At 46.3% G+C, this 18,329-nt stretch overlaps 1 protein-coding gene across 7 annotated transcripts in view; it reads right to left on the reverse strand.

Annotated features, from left to right (window-relative positions):
* LOC125008163 (RNA-binding protein with multiple splicing-like) overlaps nt 1-18,329 on the reverse strand; it is a 36,471-nt gene that overhangs the window by 15,140 nt on the left and 3,002 nt on the right. For all 7 annotated transcript variants that reach the window (XR_007112852.1, XR_007112850.1, XR_007112851.1 and 4 more), the window contains exons 2-5: nt 7,393-7,470; nt 6,648-6,686; nt 3,608-3,670; nt 422-572 (exon numbers count right to left, since the gene is read on the reverse strand). Coding sequence is in view for 1 of the 7 variants with exons in the window: in XM_047585277.1 (XP_047441233.1) it covers nt 422-572; nt 3,608-3,670; nt 6,648-6,686; nt 7,393-7,470 (331 nt within the window). In the remaining 6 variants the exon portion in view is untranslated. The remainder of the gene's footprint in view (nt 1-421; nt 573-3,607; nt 3,671-6,647; nt 6,687-7,392; nt 7,471-18,329) is intronic.

Below are 18,329 nucleotides of genomic sequence, written 5' to 3' on the forward strand. Positions count from 1 at the left end.
GAATTATTGGAGCAACGGACACGAACAAAGAACATGCACTGTTAATGAATCATTAATCTGGCAGGGGCCATGTGTCTTTTTGGGAGGAGATCTATAAACAAGTTAACAGAGTATTTGCATGAATGTTTGGACAGGAGTCACGTTTGTTAATACGCCTCAAAGAGAAACAGAATGAAAACGTTTCACAGAAGAACAAACCAAACACTGCGGATATATATATATAAAAAAAAAGCTACTGCCAGTTTTAACAGGCGCACCGATCCCCATTTATAGTTATAAAAATGACAAATAATCCTAGAACAAAACACAGTTTCCAGTCCAGTGAAGCCAAAGAAAGCAGCAACGCAGAGGGAAAAAACAAAAAGTAAAAGCGCGGTGAGACGAGCTTAGGGACGGGCGGGCGAACGTTGGGAGTACTCACATGGGTCCCTGCTGATGAACTGTGGCCCGGGGCTCTGCTGGGAGGGAGGAGGGTTGGGAGTGCCAACCAGCTTGTTTTTGGCCATCTTGGTGTTGGCTTTGGCGAACTCCAGCCGCAGAGTTTGGGGGATCTCCGGATCAAAACGGACACCCTGGGATCGACCGCAAAAGAAAAAAGATCCGTTAGCAAATGCAATTTCCTAGAAAGATTTTGTCCATGCTTTCAAAAACTAGTGTGCAATGGTAGAGATTAAGTAACTGGATGAAGCTTTACAAAAAAAAGAAGGTAAATATCAGGTATTTAATTTGTGACATGGAATCAAATTCTTAGCTGTAAACGTGTGTGTCATCAGCAAACAGTTAAAGTCTGAATACTGTTTTTATAAGTATTATAGTATTTTAAGTATTTCTGAGCACTTTAACGTGGCATTGTTTTTTGTTGTTGTGTTTTTTTTAATGATGTATTTAATGTTCTTGAAACAGAGGAGTCTCAAAGAGTCTCTTTCCCTAAAAACTGGTAGCTCAGTTTTACAATTCTCGATGAATGTTTCGCAAGATTTTGTAGCTGAACTCTGTTGTAAGTAAGTTTTCAAATGTACACAGTCTTGTAATTTTTCTATAACACCTACATATTTTCATTAATGGCCTTGGAAGCACTCAAAAAGCCACACTTCTCTGCAGGAACTGTCATCACCAGACTTTTTTTAAAAGCCCCAGAAAGAAACTAGAAGGTGCTCACGGCATCGATTCGCGTTTGAAACCTGGCATTTTGGTTTAGTGTGATTTGCTAATTAATTTCGACGCTGCACATGTTTTTCTCACTCGTGAAAATATGATAAGTGCAGACAAGCTGTTTATAGAGTTCCTAGATGTAGTTTGTTTTCCAGGCGGGTTGCTCCGAGCCAGCACTCTGGGAGGTGTCTTTGTTGAGCGAGATTATGGTTCACCACATGATGACTCTTAATGATGTTAAAAATTAGACCAGTAATGCTTTGCTTTGGCAACCGTGCCCGACGCAGGCTGACAAAACAAATAATTTTGCTCACCATTGAAGAGTGGAGTTGTTATAAATAATAGAGAGGGCGACTGACAGACTTGGTGTCTTGGGCCTTGAAGTGGTGATGAAGCGGACTAATTTAGACCACAGCATAGTTTGATATCTTGTACATCTTCCACTGCTGCACTTGCAGCCTTGTTGTGAATCGCTTAGATGTCCAAAGGGACCGAGCTGATATCTGGAATTGTCACTCTGTATACTTTTTCATCTTTCAGAATTTCATAACAGAATTTACGGCTGAAATCTTGGCGATCAGACGACATGTTCATTTGCTTGGACTTTGAAGCGCGCTGTAAACAGCTCACTGTGAATTACAGTGTTATTCTGGTCCGCCGCACGCCGTGACAGGCAACACGTGCAATTGAAAATCAGAAACTGATGACATAAACCTGGCTAGTGTATGATGTCTGTTAAAAAAAAAACCCGGGCAGAGAAGCCTCAAGGCCCGCGCTGTGCTTCCCCACTGAACTCTGTACCTGTAATTTAATATCCTGACATCAAATCCTCCGTTCACAATCACACACGGCGAGCGTCAACAACTCAAAGTGAGCCAAATGCTTGAGATGCCGCCTCTAAAAGCGCTCCGACACGCTTACGCTCATGACTAGTCAAATAGTAAGGTTTCTTATTATTTTCTCTCAGATCTACACCAAATAACTGAGTGTTCAGCAGTCGTTTTTCCTCTTGATAAAAAATAAGGAATGTGGCATAAAAGTAAAGACTTCTTTGTCCTAAAGCAAAGCTGTTAGTTATTTACTTGAACAGGAAGCAACAAGGCCAGGAAGACTTTTTTTTTTTTTTTTTACCAGCGCCTATAAAAACCCTCTAATTGACCTCGCTGAAAATACAGTAAGGTCAGGGCAAAGGCCAGATCAGCGCAGTCGAGTTCAGGAGCGTAGTTCTCTGCAGCAAAAAAGAGTCGAGAGCTGTGAGGACGGGCTTCTCGGCCTCGTCCCTGCAGGCTCGGGCAAAGCTGAGCCGAACAAGCGAGGGATGGCTCTTCTCATGAAGAGGAGGGAATTAACTGGGATTGCCTCGGCTCAGTGCACTCGTAGCTTCTGCCAGTAGAGGCTGCAGAGGTATAATAAGGTACATGGGTATAATGAGGCCTGAGCACACCTCTGTGTGAACTCTTTCGAATATCTACCTTAAAATGATTTTTTTTTTTTTTAGCTTCTTCTGCACGTGTTGGGGCAACTGTTACCGTTGTCGCTGAGAGATGCAGGTGTTCTTTAACAGGCTGTATGTGCACGTGCTTTAGAGGAAGCATTTCAGGCGGTGTGAAGCAAATCCTCATTCCCCCAAGTTTTCCTCTGCCTTTCCCATATTTCAATATGCAGATAGATGTTTGCAAAATCTGGCTTATCTCCATATGACCCCCGGGACGCAAGCTTTTCCCCCGAAAAACAAGAGCACTGTTCAATTCTCAGGCCCACCGACTGGTTCTAAGGAAACGGTTTCGCTGTTGTCGGCTCATAATAAGATGATAATTTTTCCTCCTTTCTTCAGCTCTCTGCTCTGGCTTTGATGCGCACCAGTATCTCCACATCTGAAAGTTGACAAGAGTCTGCTCGCGTTGTCACGGTCCCACTTCAGGAGGGCGGTAACCGCGATCTATCCCCGCGACAAAGGCATCGGCGAAAACTTAAGAAGCAACAGAACACGGTGTATGTGCGGAATGAGCGAACACTGGGAAAATATAAAGGTGTGCGAGAGCTGTGTACGTGTACTTTGTTTTAAGAGAGCTGAATAAAAACCCAGTGAGGCTCTGTTTTATATTTGCCTCATCAAGGCTTTCTACTGAGCTACGGTCTGAAATAAGCGAGATTATAATTAAACCCTAGATCAATATTTTCTATTTATATGTGGAAAAGGCGCTAATTTTCTCCCGACCTTGCAGGATCTCTGGAAAAGCTTAAAGAAGAGGGGTTTATTTACTCAAACGGAAACATTCACGGCATTTGGGGCGTTCGCCTTCGCCGCCTCTTTTACATGCGATAGAAAAAACCCCCCCCCGCTATCAAATGCGCTCGCACCGAAGGCAGAAAGATGCGATTTTGTGAGTTATCAGAAGATGTGCCGGCGCTGAGCCGGAGCTTGAGAGGAGCACGGGGAGGGCATGACACTTACGTTCAAGGCATTCTTAGCAGCCTCCGCCTCTGATCGACTGTCAAAGCTGACAAACCCCACTGGCTGGGGAGACAAGAAGACAGAACAAAAGAAAGAAACATGGTTTAGGGCAGAAAACTGAGTCGGCATTTCTGTCTGAGTGACAAAGACATGTTGTTCTTTTTTATTTATATATATATATATATACTTTTTTTTTTTTTAATTTCTTTTCCAACCCCCTCCTTCTCTGTCTCTTTCTCTTTCTACTGCTGTGTTTATAAAACCGTTGCGACAGAGGGGAGGGGGGGGGGGGGGGGGGGGTGAAGGCTGGACGCTTACATTGTACACAGAGAGTTCATCCTTCAGCTCCCCCTTTGCCCAAATACGGGCAATGTGAGAGCCAGAAAGTGCATGTAAGAGTTAGTGTGAGAGAGGCAGAGAGGGGGGGGGAGAGGAGCCTGAAACGAAAGGAGGAAAAAAAAAAAAGAAGAAGACAAACAGGAGGGAATTTAAGAGGTTAAAGGTGAGAATGAAAGAAAGCGAGGCGAGAGGTAGGAACAGTTTGCGCAAACGGTCGGTGCGACGCTTTCCCGTTCGTTCGCATCTGATTCACCCCTGCTTGTTTATATTCCGGTGACATGACTTTAGAGCCAGTACAAGAAAAGTGAAAGTGAGGGGGGGAAAAAAAAGAAAAAAAAAAGAGGTCTGTCAGATTTCTAACTGACTATGTATGTGCGGATGGGGATGCTGGGAAAAGGTGGGAGCGAGCAGAAAACAAAAATCTCTAAACATGGCGCTCCCATGGGGTCACACTGCTGCGTGTGATCTGGAAAAGCAGCGCAGGGTTATGGGAATTTTGAAAAAGTGAACTGAAAGGAGGAGGAGGAGGAGGAGGTAGGGGGGGGAAGAAAGAAGGACTAAGCGAAGACGTCAGGAGAAGGAAGCGTAACAGGAATATAAATAGAAAGGGTCTGAGATCTGGCTGTTGCTATATAAGGAGATGGTTGTGAGTTCTCGGACTGGAGGAGAGGCGGAGATCGATTGATTTATGTTGCCACCGCCGCCGTCGCCGCTATTAGTCGCTCAAAACAAAGCCCTGGACTGCACTTTGCGAAACCTCACTGCAGACGGTGTTTCTCACGTTGTAGATGGCAATTATTAGGGAGGGGGAGGGGGCGGGGGGGGGCTGACAGAGCGCACAAAGAGTTACAGAGCGTCTCACCTTTTCATTACACAGGCAAAGCAAACTGATAAAAACAAAAAACCTGCACGGGCCACATTTTCTACATTACGAAGCTCACAGTGATGCGGGCGGGTTAAGTAAAGTTCAGCGTATCCCAAACACAACAGCAGCCATATATTGTGTTTGTAGCTGCCCCGGGACGTCTGGTGGTCGATCCGCCGTCGGTCGGACTAAGACATCCGCGCCGAGCTCTGACATTTAATGGACGAGGCATTGAAGCGATTAAGAAAATGACTTAACTAAAAAACAGCTCGACACCATGAGGGTTGCAGTGGAAAAGAGCCAACGAACAATAATATCGGTGCAGAAGTCATGCTGAAAATATTAGGCGCATAATTCCTGCAACTGCTGGAGGAGGAACTCCGCTTTTTTTTTTTTTTTTTGGTCTGTCTGCACAATTATTTTTATAGGACTTTTTTTTTTTTAGAATCAGTGCAGGTCTTTGATTAAGCAGCATTGGCTACCACCATAAAAAAAAAAAAAACTTGAAAAACTGGACGAGAGTTTTCTTCCAGTTTTTCAGTGTGAGACGTGGACGAACAGAAAAAGTTCAGGTTCATCCCGTCTTTGCAACATTGCTATACCAACCCTCGGACAGCTCTGTCAACGTTCCGGCCGGTGGAGCGAAAGCAGAAAAATCTGCAAAACACCTCTTAAAGGTCTGTCGTTTCAGGGGGAGTTCCGCAGTGAGTCCCTGGAAATGTTTTGTCTGAAAGCTGCTGCTGCCTCAACCCAACCTGAATCTGTTTTAAAGCACAGTTCTTCAACGAGGGGTCCGTGACCCCTAGGGGGTCTGCAGAGGTACTGCAGGGGGAGGTTGCAAAATCTTTGGTTGATCAGACATTTTTATATATTTTTTTTTTCCAAATTTTCCCCCACAAATTTAAATTTGAATACACATTAGCATGAATCCAACATATTTTAGTAAAGGGATGAGGCATAGTTTAATGATGATAATGATGTATATGTATAAATAGCACTAGGCCGAGTTTAATATAGAACACATATAGTAGTTAGGGCTTAATCTTCCCTTGGTTTGAAAAACATTGAAGAGCCCTGATTTAAAGACTTCCAACTGCATGCAACCTCAATGAAACAAGGAGACATCCCAGACCTTTAAGTGGGACTTCACTTGCTCTTTGAGACATTTCACCATTACAAAAAAACAAAAAAAAAGGGAAAAACAAAAAAAGGCAGCTTTCCTTTGTTCTCGGTTTTAAAAGGTATTACACTCGGCACATCCGATCTGAATCGCCCTAAACCCTTCTAATGAGCGTGTCATGTCTTTTATGGGAAACGGCGTAATGTGGTAATAAGTACACTGACATACAGCTAAATTGCTTAACTCTGGATGTGGACACCTGCCAGCTGAGCTCATTTTCAGTCCCGCACCCCTGGAGGCGAAACTCAACCATCAGCGCCGCTCTTGTCAAAACGCTCGCTTCGACACCTCAGGATTCTCCCCCCACCCCCCCCATCCCAGAATATCCCAACAGAGTTGCCTGTCTGTGACTACAAGCGCCGTACCTGACTGCCAAAGGCAAGTTGGTGCAACACTTTTTTTTTCACCCCCTTCCCTCCAACCGCCCCCCAACGCTAAATTTTATTATTACAAAGAGGTATTTTACTGCCGGTGGGGTTGCTAATCCTTCATAGTCAACAAGCCGGTAAGTGAGGGAAGAAATAGTGGAAGGAAGATAAAAAAGAAAAAGAAAACTGAAAGGCGTTGATGAGCAAGGATTGCGTAATGCTAAGTAGTAACAGCAGGATGAAAGAATGAGTGGTATCATTCAGGAGTTTCTTTGTTGTGCAGCATACCTGTTTGGAAGTGAGCTTTATCAAGGAGCCTTCGTAGCCCTGAAAGAAAAAAAAAAACAAGGGCTTTAACAAGTCTACAAAGGAACAACCACATGTGAAAAGGTGTGTTCTGTTGTGAAAAACGCCGCGCAGCCACTTACGGGGTCACAACCGACTAAGCTGGGGGCCGCGTCACGGGCCGTGAAGCCCTCATCAAGACCATATGGAGTGGATCGCTTCGTCTTACCTGATTAATCTAGATTTACCGCTTTCAACGCTCATAATATAAACCATTTACTCAGAGCGCATACCACGAGCGTTGTCTAAGTGAGGGATTAAACGCGCAGCGAACGTCTCGTTATTCACTTAAACGCCGCGGCCGCCCGCCCCATTAAGGTGCATTATTCCGTGGCGACGGGCCAAAAAAGCTCGCGCCGTCTCACAACAAGATGGACTCCGGGACTCGGCGTGCTCGCAACAAAGTGGGGCATCTGAAGTGAAGCAAATAGCTTTGTTTTTCTATCGCAGGCGTCGAGCCATTTTTCCATAAGACGCGCTCTCACACACACACACACGCAGACACAGAAGCTTCACGTGGATCAAGATGTGATTGAAGCTCGGGCTTTGGGAACACAGACACTTGAACCTCGCGGGAGAGTTTCCATTGCCGTTTATTTCATCACCATTAATGGAGGTCCCATTGACTGCTGGAAAGAAAGCTGCTAAGAATAGCTGCGGCCCATCCGTTTAAAACATACAAACATACCTTAAATGGTCTGAAGAGGAGATACAGCTCCCGCGGTTTGATATCCAGCGGTAGGCCACTGACGAATAGCGTTCGGACCTGAGGACGACAAGAAAGAGATCATGTATTTTTCATTAACCTCCAGCAGATATAAATAGCCGCAGCGCCTTTCTGACATGAACAGATGAGGTTATGAGGAGCAGGACAATGAACACGAGTTAAACAGTTGCTCAGCTTGGGCTTTACTCTTAAACACAGACTTTTCAAACACAGATATGGACGTCTGTCAGCTCAGCAAACACGCGCACACACACACACACATATATACACACTACTCCTTTGTGCAGTTACTGTATTGTGTTCTCCTGCGTAATCTACAGCGCGACGTGTTTTACTGCAAACCTCCCTCGCAGCTCCAGCCCCCCCTACGTTTCACATCTGAACTTTTCAACTCGCGACTCGAGCCGGCACCGACCGGAGGGGGAATTCTGATGCATACGTTCGGGCCGCGTCGGGACCGAAGGGAAACTGTAATCGTTGCGGTCCACGCTGAGGCGGAGAAGGCGCTAAAACAGCCACACAAGGAGAAAACGCGCAAATGACCGCGTGAGAGCTTTCCCAGGGAGCTGCTGCGGTATTTACTGCGCTGATGACGAGATGATGAATGCAACGTGGTCGCACTGTTATTGTTTTGTTTTTTTTTTTTAAAAGAAAAGAACATTTACATAGCAGTTTAAGGCTTTTAATGTGAAATCTCTGTTTACCTCTACTTTTATAACACAAACTGCAGAAATTCCCCCCCGATTCTAAAACATGGAAAAAATAAGCTGATGAAAAACAGACAGATACGATTAGAGTGAAAGATACCAGCTGAGAGTGGGTGGGTCTGGTTATCACCTGGTGAACTGCACGTGCTACACTTTGATTTACACTTGTAGGGTTCATTTCTACAGGAAGATTTATGCCACTTTGATATGCGCAGATGGTTAGCATAGCATTAGGACTGGAAACAGCTAAGGCGGCTTTTTCTTAGGATCCATCTATAAACCTGAGACTCTCTGATTAATAGACTATATCTGGCATATTGCTAGAAAAACGAGGGTGTTACGAGGAGAGAACTTTATGTATGCACTGTGATGTTATGCTAACAAGCTGCTGGCTCCAGCTTTGTGTCCGCAGAGATATGAGGCTGGTATCGGTGGTGTCGGTGGTGGCGCATTTGTTGCGCAAAAAAAAGAAAAAAAGAAAAGAAATACGTCGGCCTTAGCCGTCGACGTGAGCCGTCACCTCTCTTCATTTTTTAGCAATAACAGTGTCACTCTTTGACTCGCGCTGTTAGCGACCCGTCTGTCTAGGAGCGGACCCGCGTGAACAGCAGCACTTCTCTCAACGTCTGCGGATCCTTTAGCACCGCGCCAGCATTCAAGTAAACACAGACGCAGACGCACTGCAAACAGGCGCAGGTGCTGATTAGTCGTCCTGTCAAAGCCCGTGAATGCAGGTCTATTTACATTTCGGAGGTGGTGAAACAAGAATGTGGGGCGAGGTTTAGAAGCATGCGGTCGAGCAAAACTACTTCATTAGGTGCCACGAAGAAGAAGTGGCCTAATGTGATAATGTTGAAGTGCCTGAATCAGCACTTATGCTCTAAATACATATTAACATTTGTTCATCACTTAAGGACGAGGAACCATATATGGTAGATTCATTAATCTTGATTTTCTCCATGAAAATTAAAAACAAATAAATGAAAATGTTCTTGTGATATCCTACGATAACACTCTAGGGTTGACATTTAGTATTTCAATGAGTGGCCTATAAAGGGTTAATGAGGGGTCAGTTCACACTATAAAATTCACTGATTACAACATGTGTCTTCCATTAACACATGTTTATTTTATTTATTTTACTTTAATCCCTCATTTATAAAACAACCAAAGCCAAAATAAAAAGACTAGGTCAGATATTCAGGATGAAATACACTTAAAATGTTAAGTTTCCAGTTTATCTATGGAGCCACTAAGGACCAAAACTGTCAATAATAAAGCAATAAATTAATGTATATGCCATTAAAAGCATCAATAGTAATATATTAAAATAAATGAAGGTATGTGTGATGTGAATTGATACTTGTTTCAATTTGTTTCTGTGTTGTTGCTTTTTTATTTTTTTCAGTTCTTTGGTATTTATTTACTTTGGACACATAATTGTGGAGTGAAGTCCTGACTGCCTGTAACCATCTCCGTCCTGGTTCTGATATCGATTAACCGGCAGGCCAAAAGCTGACCCCATGAACTTAGACATACATAAAAGAACATAAAAAGAAACGTGACAAATAAATAAATGAGGGGTAATATATAAAATAGACAGAAAATGAATACATTTGGGGAAAATACAAAGCGAAAAATAAATATAGTGATAAATATATACAAATAAATGTTGAAAAGGACAAAACTAATAAATAATAAAAAAAATAAATGGTAAAATTAATAATTTGGTAAATAAACACCAAATAAAATTTGGCAAAAGCAACAAACAAGATCACTTTTTTCCGTAAGGAAACATTTACCTGCTTTAATATAATTTTTGGAACATTTATATTTATCACTCATAACCCATCAACCTAGAAATTTCCACCTAATTAACGTTGGCTTCCTACAGGAAAACAAAACTGCTCCAGTTCACCGGAGACACGAAAATCAAACAACGGCATCCAACTCCACTTCCATCCAGCTGAACATCATTCATACTGCGCGAGTGTAATTCAATCATTTATTCAATGATCTGACTCTATTTGAGGCTGAGTTTAGGATAAAAATCTTAGGTATGCGATTACACGGAGTAGATTCGAAAGCTCCTGCATGTATTAGGCGGCGGATTCACAACTCCGGGGACAAAGGAACTGCTGAACTAACACTACACCTCATTCCCACATGTAACCTGATGCGCACCGCTGAAGCCAAAGGCAGAGCAACACACAAACAAAGGAGCTTAGCAACTGTGGGAGCAATAGCTGGCAAGTACCAAAGCCTCCATCCAGCCAACACCCCCCCCCGCGACTTTCTCACCTTCAATCTTATCTTATCTTATCTTATCCGAGAAGGACCCTGCAGGGCCGTCGGTGCGCTCTGTCTCCGGCAGATCTGTTTAAATAAACTCTGTTGAGGGTCTCCTTATATGGAGCTAAACGGGAACAAAAGTCAGAACGGGATGGTATCAATCAGACGCGAGCAGAGGGCAGCCGCCGACAGCTGCTGGGGCTAATAAAGCTAATAATGAGGCATAAAAAGCGCCGTAAAAATAGACTAAAACATCTAAGAGGCAGACAGGCGGGAGAAAAGACACCGGAGCTCGGTTTGAAATATGCATCGGGGGGGACTGGTTTTGTTTTCCGCTGTCAGCGCGGCCTCGACGAGGACGTAATTCTTGCTGAAGGTGCACATGACCGCACGGAGATGCCAAAATCATCCGAGGCAAAGGGTCTGACGTTAAGACGCCGCGCTCACGCAGCGCCGTTGCGCGATTTATGTCACTCTCAAGACTTGCGGTTTTATCGTACGTGACGAAAAGCCAGAGCTGAACCTTGAAGAATATTACTGGTGAGGAAATCGCAGCAACCCAACCTTCCCTTTGCCAAACTTTCCCGAGGTCTCACCCTTGATTTAACTCCTGTGTTCGGTGGTAACGCTATTCGGACACCTGGGGGGGAGGGGGGGGCTGGATGTGAGGCGCAAGTTACGAGAAGGCACACAACAATGAGTCCTCTAAACACTCATAACAACAGGACATTCTTGGCCGTCTCAGAACTCATTCCTGAGACCTCCTGACGTCAGCTGTTGTGATATACGATCGTTTTCTGTGTCCGGCGCGGATCGGGGCTGCATGCGCTGGAATTACCGGATGATTCACAGGCAAACGTGTCAACAGCTCTCTCCTGCAGACATCTGCTGCTGATTATAATATCGCTCTGTATTTACGTCGCTATCGGACCAGCTCGAGAAGCCGAGGAGTCGCAAAGGAGCCGCCCGCGGGCGGAGTGAGGCGTCAAAGTTTCACGACGCGTTAAACCTAAGCGAAGGTCAACCCGCGGGTTGAGCAAGGTAAAGACGAACCTCGTGCCGCCGTTTTATTGGGTTCGTTTTATTGGTTCCTCGTGAGTCGGGTGCCTACATTTCCATAGTGCTGACTTTGCCTGGTTCGAGCCTTTGAATCATTGACCATTTATGGCGCGCTCACACACACTAACATCGCGGGGCAGCAGGCTTCGATCAAAAACAGCAGTCCCTACCTACCGCAAGCCAGCCGAGCACTTCGCAGCCGGCGTACCAGCGCGGTTCCCTGGCAACGCCTCGGCCGAGCACAGAGGACCACAGAGCCCCCGGCCAAAAAACATCAGATCCTATTAAGGCCACTTGTGCAGCAGGTCCCAGAGGAACCGGGCACCTCTAATCACAGATCCTTGACTCCACGAGCACCGGTGTAGGTCATAACCCTATTGATACTCTATCGTTGCACCGTGCAGGTTTCCTGGTGCCAGCTCATGGCCGGAGGAGGAGGAGGAGGAGGAGGAGGAGGAGGAGGAGGGCACGGCGAGCGCCCCGCTCGCTGCTCAGAACGTATTTTACTTGGAGCTCATTTTTGTAAGCTTGGACGTAAATTCAATATTCAGCGATAGCTGAGATCTGGGAGCCAATATTTACTTTCAACATCTTTATCTTAAGATTGACTATTCCTGTTTGAGAGATCGCTCTCAACGTCCATAACGATATCTTCAAGTTCCTTATTTTATCTGACAGGCTAAACCCGAAAGATATATACGTACGTCTATGTACATGCAGTGCTGTCCAGAAGAATGAGACACTGGATCAGTCTTTCATATCCCAGAGTAACACAGTAACAGGTAACGCAGCCACAACAGAGAAATAATCTCAACATCTCAGAGTCAATTTACCATCACAGGAAGCAGCAGATTTAACCAACCATGACTAAATCCACTAAAATCAAAACTCGTCTTCAAGAGCACCCGTGAAATGTCATTTTTGAAGGCACTTCAGTTTTAGTGCATCAGGCCTTTGCACTCTGCTGCACATGAAGATATCTCCTAAACGACGAAGGAAAACAGGAAGTGCTTAAGAATGACTCACGACGTTGTTGGAAACATAAACTACTGGGTTAATTAATCTTCAAAATCTCTCTCTATCAGTGAGTTTTTTACATGTGTCTTTCCTTCCCTCCTGGACTCCACTAAAAGTTTTCATTCAGACAACAAAAGAGAGCGCAAATAACCACAGCTCACTCGAACAGACTTAATTGGAAGCGAAGCCGAATGCAAAAGTTCGTTCGAGCCCTTTAAAAGACAAAGATGTCGAATTACAAACGGCGGCTTAACGCTTCCCACCAAACAGCCTTTACACAAAATAAAAAGAAGATTTAATTACAATTAGATTTAATTGACAGAACCACGTCTAGGCGGAGGACCATTCAAAACTTTCAAATTTCTAATTTTCCCGTGGCAGAGACTTTTTTTTTTTTTGTCAGCCGGGCCAGATTCGTCTAATTAAACGACCCCACTATTGTATTCATGTGTCATCTCTATTCAGCTTGTGTTTGCTAAATCCGTTACACCCATTACCTGAAAAGCCTCGGCTCCCCTGCATATTTGCTCCGTCTTTAATTGAGAGCTTTTTTTGACCCGCTCATTCCGGGCTGGAATGAGGGACGCGACCTTGGGGCGATGTGAGAAGATTACAGTGTTTCTTCCTCCCTCCCGGAGCGTGTGCGCCTGCGTGTCCCGCCGCCAGGATCCGAGGTCCTTCGAGCCAGATGTGGAAGGACGCCGCTCTAACCTTGACGAGAGATGCTGCTACAGTAGCAACCTGCGCGTGAAACCCGAAAAGGCTCAGCAGGAATCTTCCATTCCTCGCTCTCTGCGCCCCGGCTGAAAATCAAAGCCTACGCATAAACCCGTGCGAGCTCGGGGCGAGTTGAGGTTTTCTTGCGTCAGTTATTAAAAACAGTCCCTGAGTTTGCTCTGCTCCGCGTTGACGTCGCTCTTCGCCGGCCTCGCGTGACGGACTGCAGGCCTGAGAGGTGTCACGCCACCATAAATGGATGTCTCCGTCTGTCTGCTAATCGTCAGGGTTCGAACGGGTCAAGTTTCACGGTCGGGGTCAGAGGTCACAGGTTAGGAAAGGGTTTTATTAAAAGGTCGGGGGGGGGTCAAACCGTGAGGTTGAGCACACTCCGAAACGTCACGACCGAACTCCTCAGCGGAGGCTCTCTTTGTTTTTCCTCCTCGTCCCACGAGGGCCTCGCCTAACAATCGCAGCTCAGTGAGGGTCTGTAAATGTTCCAACAGGTTAACCTTTAAAAGACATTTAAAACAAATGACCGAGGGAAAGCAAGCAGGGCCCGGCCTCGCCGCCTCTCTTTCCCTCCGCTCTTTTTACTCGGAACAGGATAGTCCGCTCCTCCCAATCACACGTCTCTCGTTCTCGTCGGCCATTTTTTTGACCTCGAGGTGTCGTCCGGGCGACGTGTGAAAGAGAAGGGCGGCTCATTCGCAGACTGTCACACACGCACGCACGTCAGCTCGACTCGGCGGCTGTCGGCTCCGGGCTCGTCACGGGCGCTCGCGCCGGCTTCCCTCCTTTCCGTTATCGGATGAGCCTCCGTGAACGGACTTAAAATTCCAAAGCGCTCATTAATGAGATTTAATCTCCCCCCTCGGCCCTTTTTCCTGTTCCGCCTTTGTTGCCGCTCGCCCAAGTGGACACCTTAAACCTTAGGTGCTGCGGTCGGACGGGCCGGAGGGTTAAAAGAGTCGGGGCTGGCGTCACCGCGAAGGAACCTTTGCTGCCAACGTGTTGTTTCTTTTTATCTGACGCAGCTGTTGGTTTGTCAGTGACGCCGCTTAAAAGTTCCCACATTTCCATCTGGAGTTAATGGAGGTGTTTGCAGCGGTTCATCCTCTATTAATAGTGTCACCGTCTTAGCGAAGGAATGGCCAAGAACTTAAGGCACACGGTCTCGTCCTGTACTTGAATGTATCTGAGGGAAAGTACGGGCCTTGGTAGCAGGATTAGCATAGCGGAGGTAGCCCTCTGAAGATAATCCAATTGCTACGGATGCTACAAATCAATGGGCAATATTACATTTGATATTTGCCATCTGCTCCCATCAGCAAATAAATGGCATTCAACGATGAACCTGCCCAATCTCACATCAACTTTAAAGCTGCCTAAAAATTGTGTTCATTGTGTGCACCCGGACTTGGACCACAATTATTATTTTCTTTCATTATTTACAGTCATTTTTACTTTAAGTTTCACAAAAGTGGCCCTAGCTGAGCTGTGAAACTATAATATCAGTTTTTGAAACTGTTATTGTACCAAAATCAGGTTCAATTTAAGTTTGTTACATACATATATATACATATATATTTGTGAAATTGGATTTGTCATCAATAAGGGTGAGTTCGGTGAATATCTGAAAAACTTTCACGCCGTTCTTTTTATTATACAAATGAACGCATCTGGTACCAGCTCATTTTAAACACCAGTATCATCAGCATCAACCTTTGCATCCCCCCGTTATCTATTAACATGTTATTTAAATCATCATCTGCAAAATGTCTAAATAATCATAACTTTGTCCCGTGATCACAAACATATTTAGTTTTTACCAGTATATGCGAGAAAACGGCAAATTAATGCTCACATTTTTAGAAGCTGGAACCTAAAACGCAAAATTACCAGATTAACTATCAGTGCGGGCGCAGATTAAATTTCTGCCCCAACTAATAAATTATTTATAGCCACTCCGAAGCAGTAATGAGAAGGAGAAAATCCTGAATTCATAGCGAGCTTCTTTTTCCACGAGTGATATATTATTACAGCCCGCGATGGATAACGTGACGATTACAACCAAACGGTTAATGAACCCGGGGCCCGTCTGAGGCCGTTTGGAGGTTTTTTTCCGAGCCCAACCTTGAGAGGCGCTGACCTTGGATGGCTAACTTTTTTCGCTGGCCCGGCCAACAGGCGCACAGCTGGATGGTCGGACGAGTTCGGCCCTGTTTGCCGTTCCGCCCGGCTACCTCCCGTCTTTGAGGCTCTTCCCGTGACCATAAACGGCCCTTGTTGCTCAGAGATCCGCGGGGTCACGCTTTCAACCTATGGGGCCGATAAGGGATGAGGAGCCCGTCTGCTAAATTGGGTGCGAGAGAGATGGAACAGGAAAAGGAGGGGAGGGATGGGGAAGAGGGGGGGGGGAGGAGGGAGGGCGGCACGCTCGAAACAGTACCAGGGCAGAGAGGAGGGAGGGGGGAAAGTGGGAGGAAACGGCGAGAGAACGAGATAACCGGGTGGCACGTAGGAAAGAAAGGAGGGAAGGAAACGGAGGGGAAGGGAGATAAAAAGAGGAGAGGGGAGGAAGGAGGACGAACGGGCGGCGCGTTATTTAAGAAATTAGACGAGTTATTGGTTGGAAAACCCGCGCGGGGCATGAAAAGAGTGCGAGGGCAGGTGCAAAGACGAGGCAGGGATCCTGTACACTGTAAGGTGGATAATTATAGCGTGTGAGTAAGCAACATTGAGCGGAGGTGACAAAATAAGTGCGTGGACGGTGTGTGTGTGACAAAGCACGACAAAATGGCTGACGCCGCGTAGAGAAGGGGAGGAAAAAAAAAAAAGAAGAAGAAGAAGAAGAAGCTCACACATCCTTCCGTTGTCACATTCGTTACAAAGAAAGCGTCACGTTGACGGCTGAGGTCTTCTGAGGGAACGGAGCGCCGCATTTCTCCCGACAACAGGTCAAGCTTTAAAAGCCGCGTATAAATACGCAGCGCCGTTATTTATCCCTTCACTTTTTTCCCCCCCTTTTCTTCTCGCATCAGCTCAGCGGACTCCTCTGCCAGACGTTCCTGACGCTGAGCCTTGTTGTTGTCTTTTCAAATACCTCTTGTCGCACAGCTGACAAATGGCTAAGATAAGATGACAATTCCCCTGGTGCTTTTATAAATAAACTCCAACCTATCAGATGGAGAGATGGAGCAGAGTTTTCGCCGCTCGTGCGAGTCTGTGCAGTGGCGTTTTTTTTTATTGTGTGTGTTAAAGCGTATTCCTAAATATTTTATTTTATTTTATGCTATTTTAATCTGCAGTAAATGTCTTCTATAAGGTTGCTTGCGCGCCCTCCCTTTCGCCCCGCGATGGCCACTTCACCCCGCGCGCTCCCCCCCTCCGCTAACGTTTCATGTCACAGGCTGTTAATGTATCTCCGTGCCCTTTTCGTGGATACATGCGCGCGTTCGGACCACACACATGCCCACGCCGCCGCGCCAACAGAGTGGCACCGGCCTCCCTCCGCTTCCGCCTCAGCCTCTCCAGCGGCGCAGCTCCCCGCCTTCGCCTCCTCACGGGAAAAGGTCAGGCCGGCCGCGCGACCCGCTATTTGAAAAGGACCTGGTGGATACAGGCCGGAGCAGGCCGAGTCCACAATCACAATTACACCCCGGGGAGATGCGCCGCATTTTGCTGAACCCTCGACTCGAGCGATATTCTGTTTCTCTTCGGGGGGCCGCCGGGTAAAGATCCACTTACGTGTTCACGGTCGGCCAGGAACACGGATCAACACGTGACCGGCGAGTTCCCCTGCCGTGCGGAGACCGTTAACGACCGGGGGAAGACAGTTTAGTTTCACTGTAAACTGCGATTTCAAGTTCATCCTGTGGAGAAAGCGGCGAAAGCGCAGCGGCTCTGCGTGTTTGGTCGTTTGTCAAAAATTAAGTGCGGACCTCCAGCGCTGGAGAGGTTTGGGCAGGTTTAAGTAAACACTAGTTGGCTGGAGGGGGGGGGGTAGACGGCAAACAGGTGAAGGGTCAAGCATAGCATGGGTGACTTTGTTAGCGGCGCTGCATACCACACACTCCCAACCTGCCTCGCAGATCTTTGCCCTCTCTCTTCTCCTCGCTCTGTACGATCCTCTGCCTCTCAAATCTCAGCTAAATACAGAGAAACAACGTCCGTCTGCTTTTCAAATCAAATATGTGCAATTCGCAGTGATACAACGCAGCCAAAACAAGCTGACTGACCCACAACAGAGGCAGGAATTTATACAGAGTCTTCAAAGAGTCTGCCTGTGTCTTACCACCAATGCATTAACAAAAGTGGTCCAAGTATTTGTAACTTCAAAACACCAAACTCTTACACTTTTTTGCTTTTAAAAGTTAACGGACTCTTAACCGTAGCTTTTAAACGGGTCGGATTTCTGTCGGCCGGCCGATCGGTTCGTCGACAAGTGCGTGAAACATTGACACGTTTAACTTTTGGTGAACTTCTTCCGAGCGCGCACCTCGTCATGATTACCTTACTGATAACACAAACACATCTGGGAATAGGCAGTGCAACTCACTTGGCAGCTCATTAACTACGCTAATGCCTATAAATGCGTTTCGCTATAAACAGTCTCGTTTTAAATCTTCGCTTCGCGAAGGTTATGGTATTAGACGTTTGTTTAAAATAACTGGAAGAGCTGTGTTTTCACGTCGGAGGCCGTGCTCCGCGGTGCTGTTGAAATGCACTGCGTCGCGCTGACGTGTGTTTCTGTTATTGTGGTCGGGGTGGGCTAGGTTAAATAACGGAAAACGCTTTTTTTATGCGTTCGACTCGTCCCAGTCCCGCCTCACGTCACCGACGGCCGCGGCCACGTCCCGGGGCGAAACATCCGAAGCATCTTCAGGTGACGTCCGCTCTCAGGTGTCCGCTGCCCATACAAGGCCCGGAAACCGGGACCCCGGGTCCGCGACCGCTATCTTTGACGCTCGCCACGTGAAGAAAAAACGGCGGCGCGTCGCCTCGACGGCATGTGAAAGCATCCAGAACACCTGATAGTGAAGCTTATCAAACCAGCCCCGGGAGATTAGACGCTGCCGGGGCTGAGAAACCTGCATACCTCGT

This window comes from Mugil cephalus, chromosome 1, assembly GCF_022458985.1.
Source record: "Mugil cephalus isolate CIBA_MC_2020 chromosome 1, CIBA_Mcephalus_1.1, whole genome shotgun sequence".
Taxonomy (NCBI): domain Eukaryota; kingdom Metazoa; phylum Chordata; class Actinopteri; order Mugiliformes; family Mugilidae; genus Mugil; species Mugil cephalus.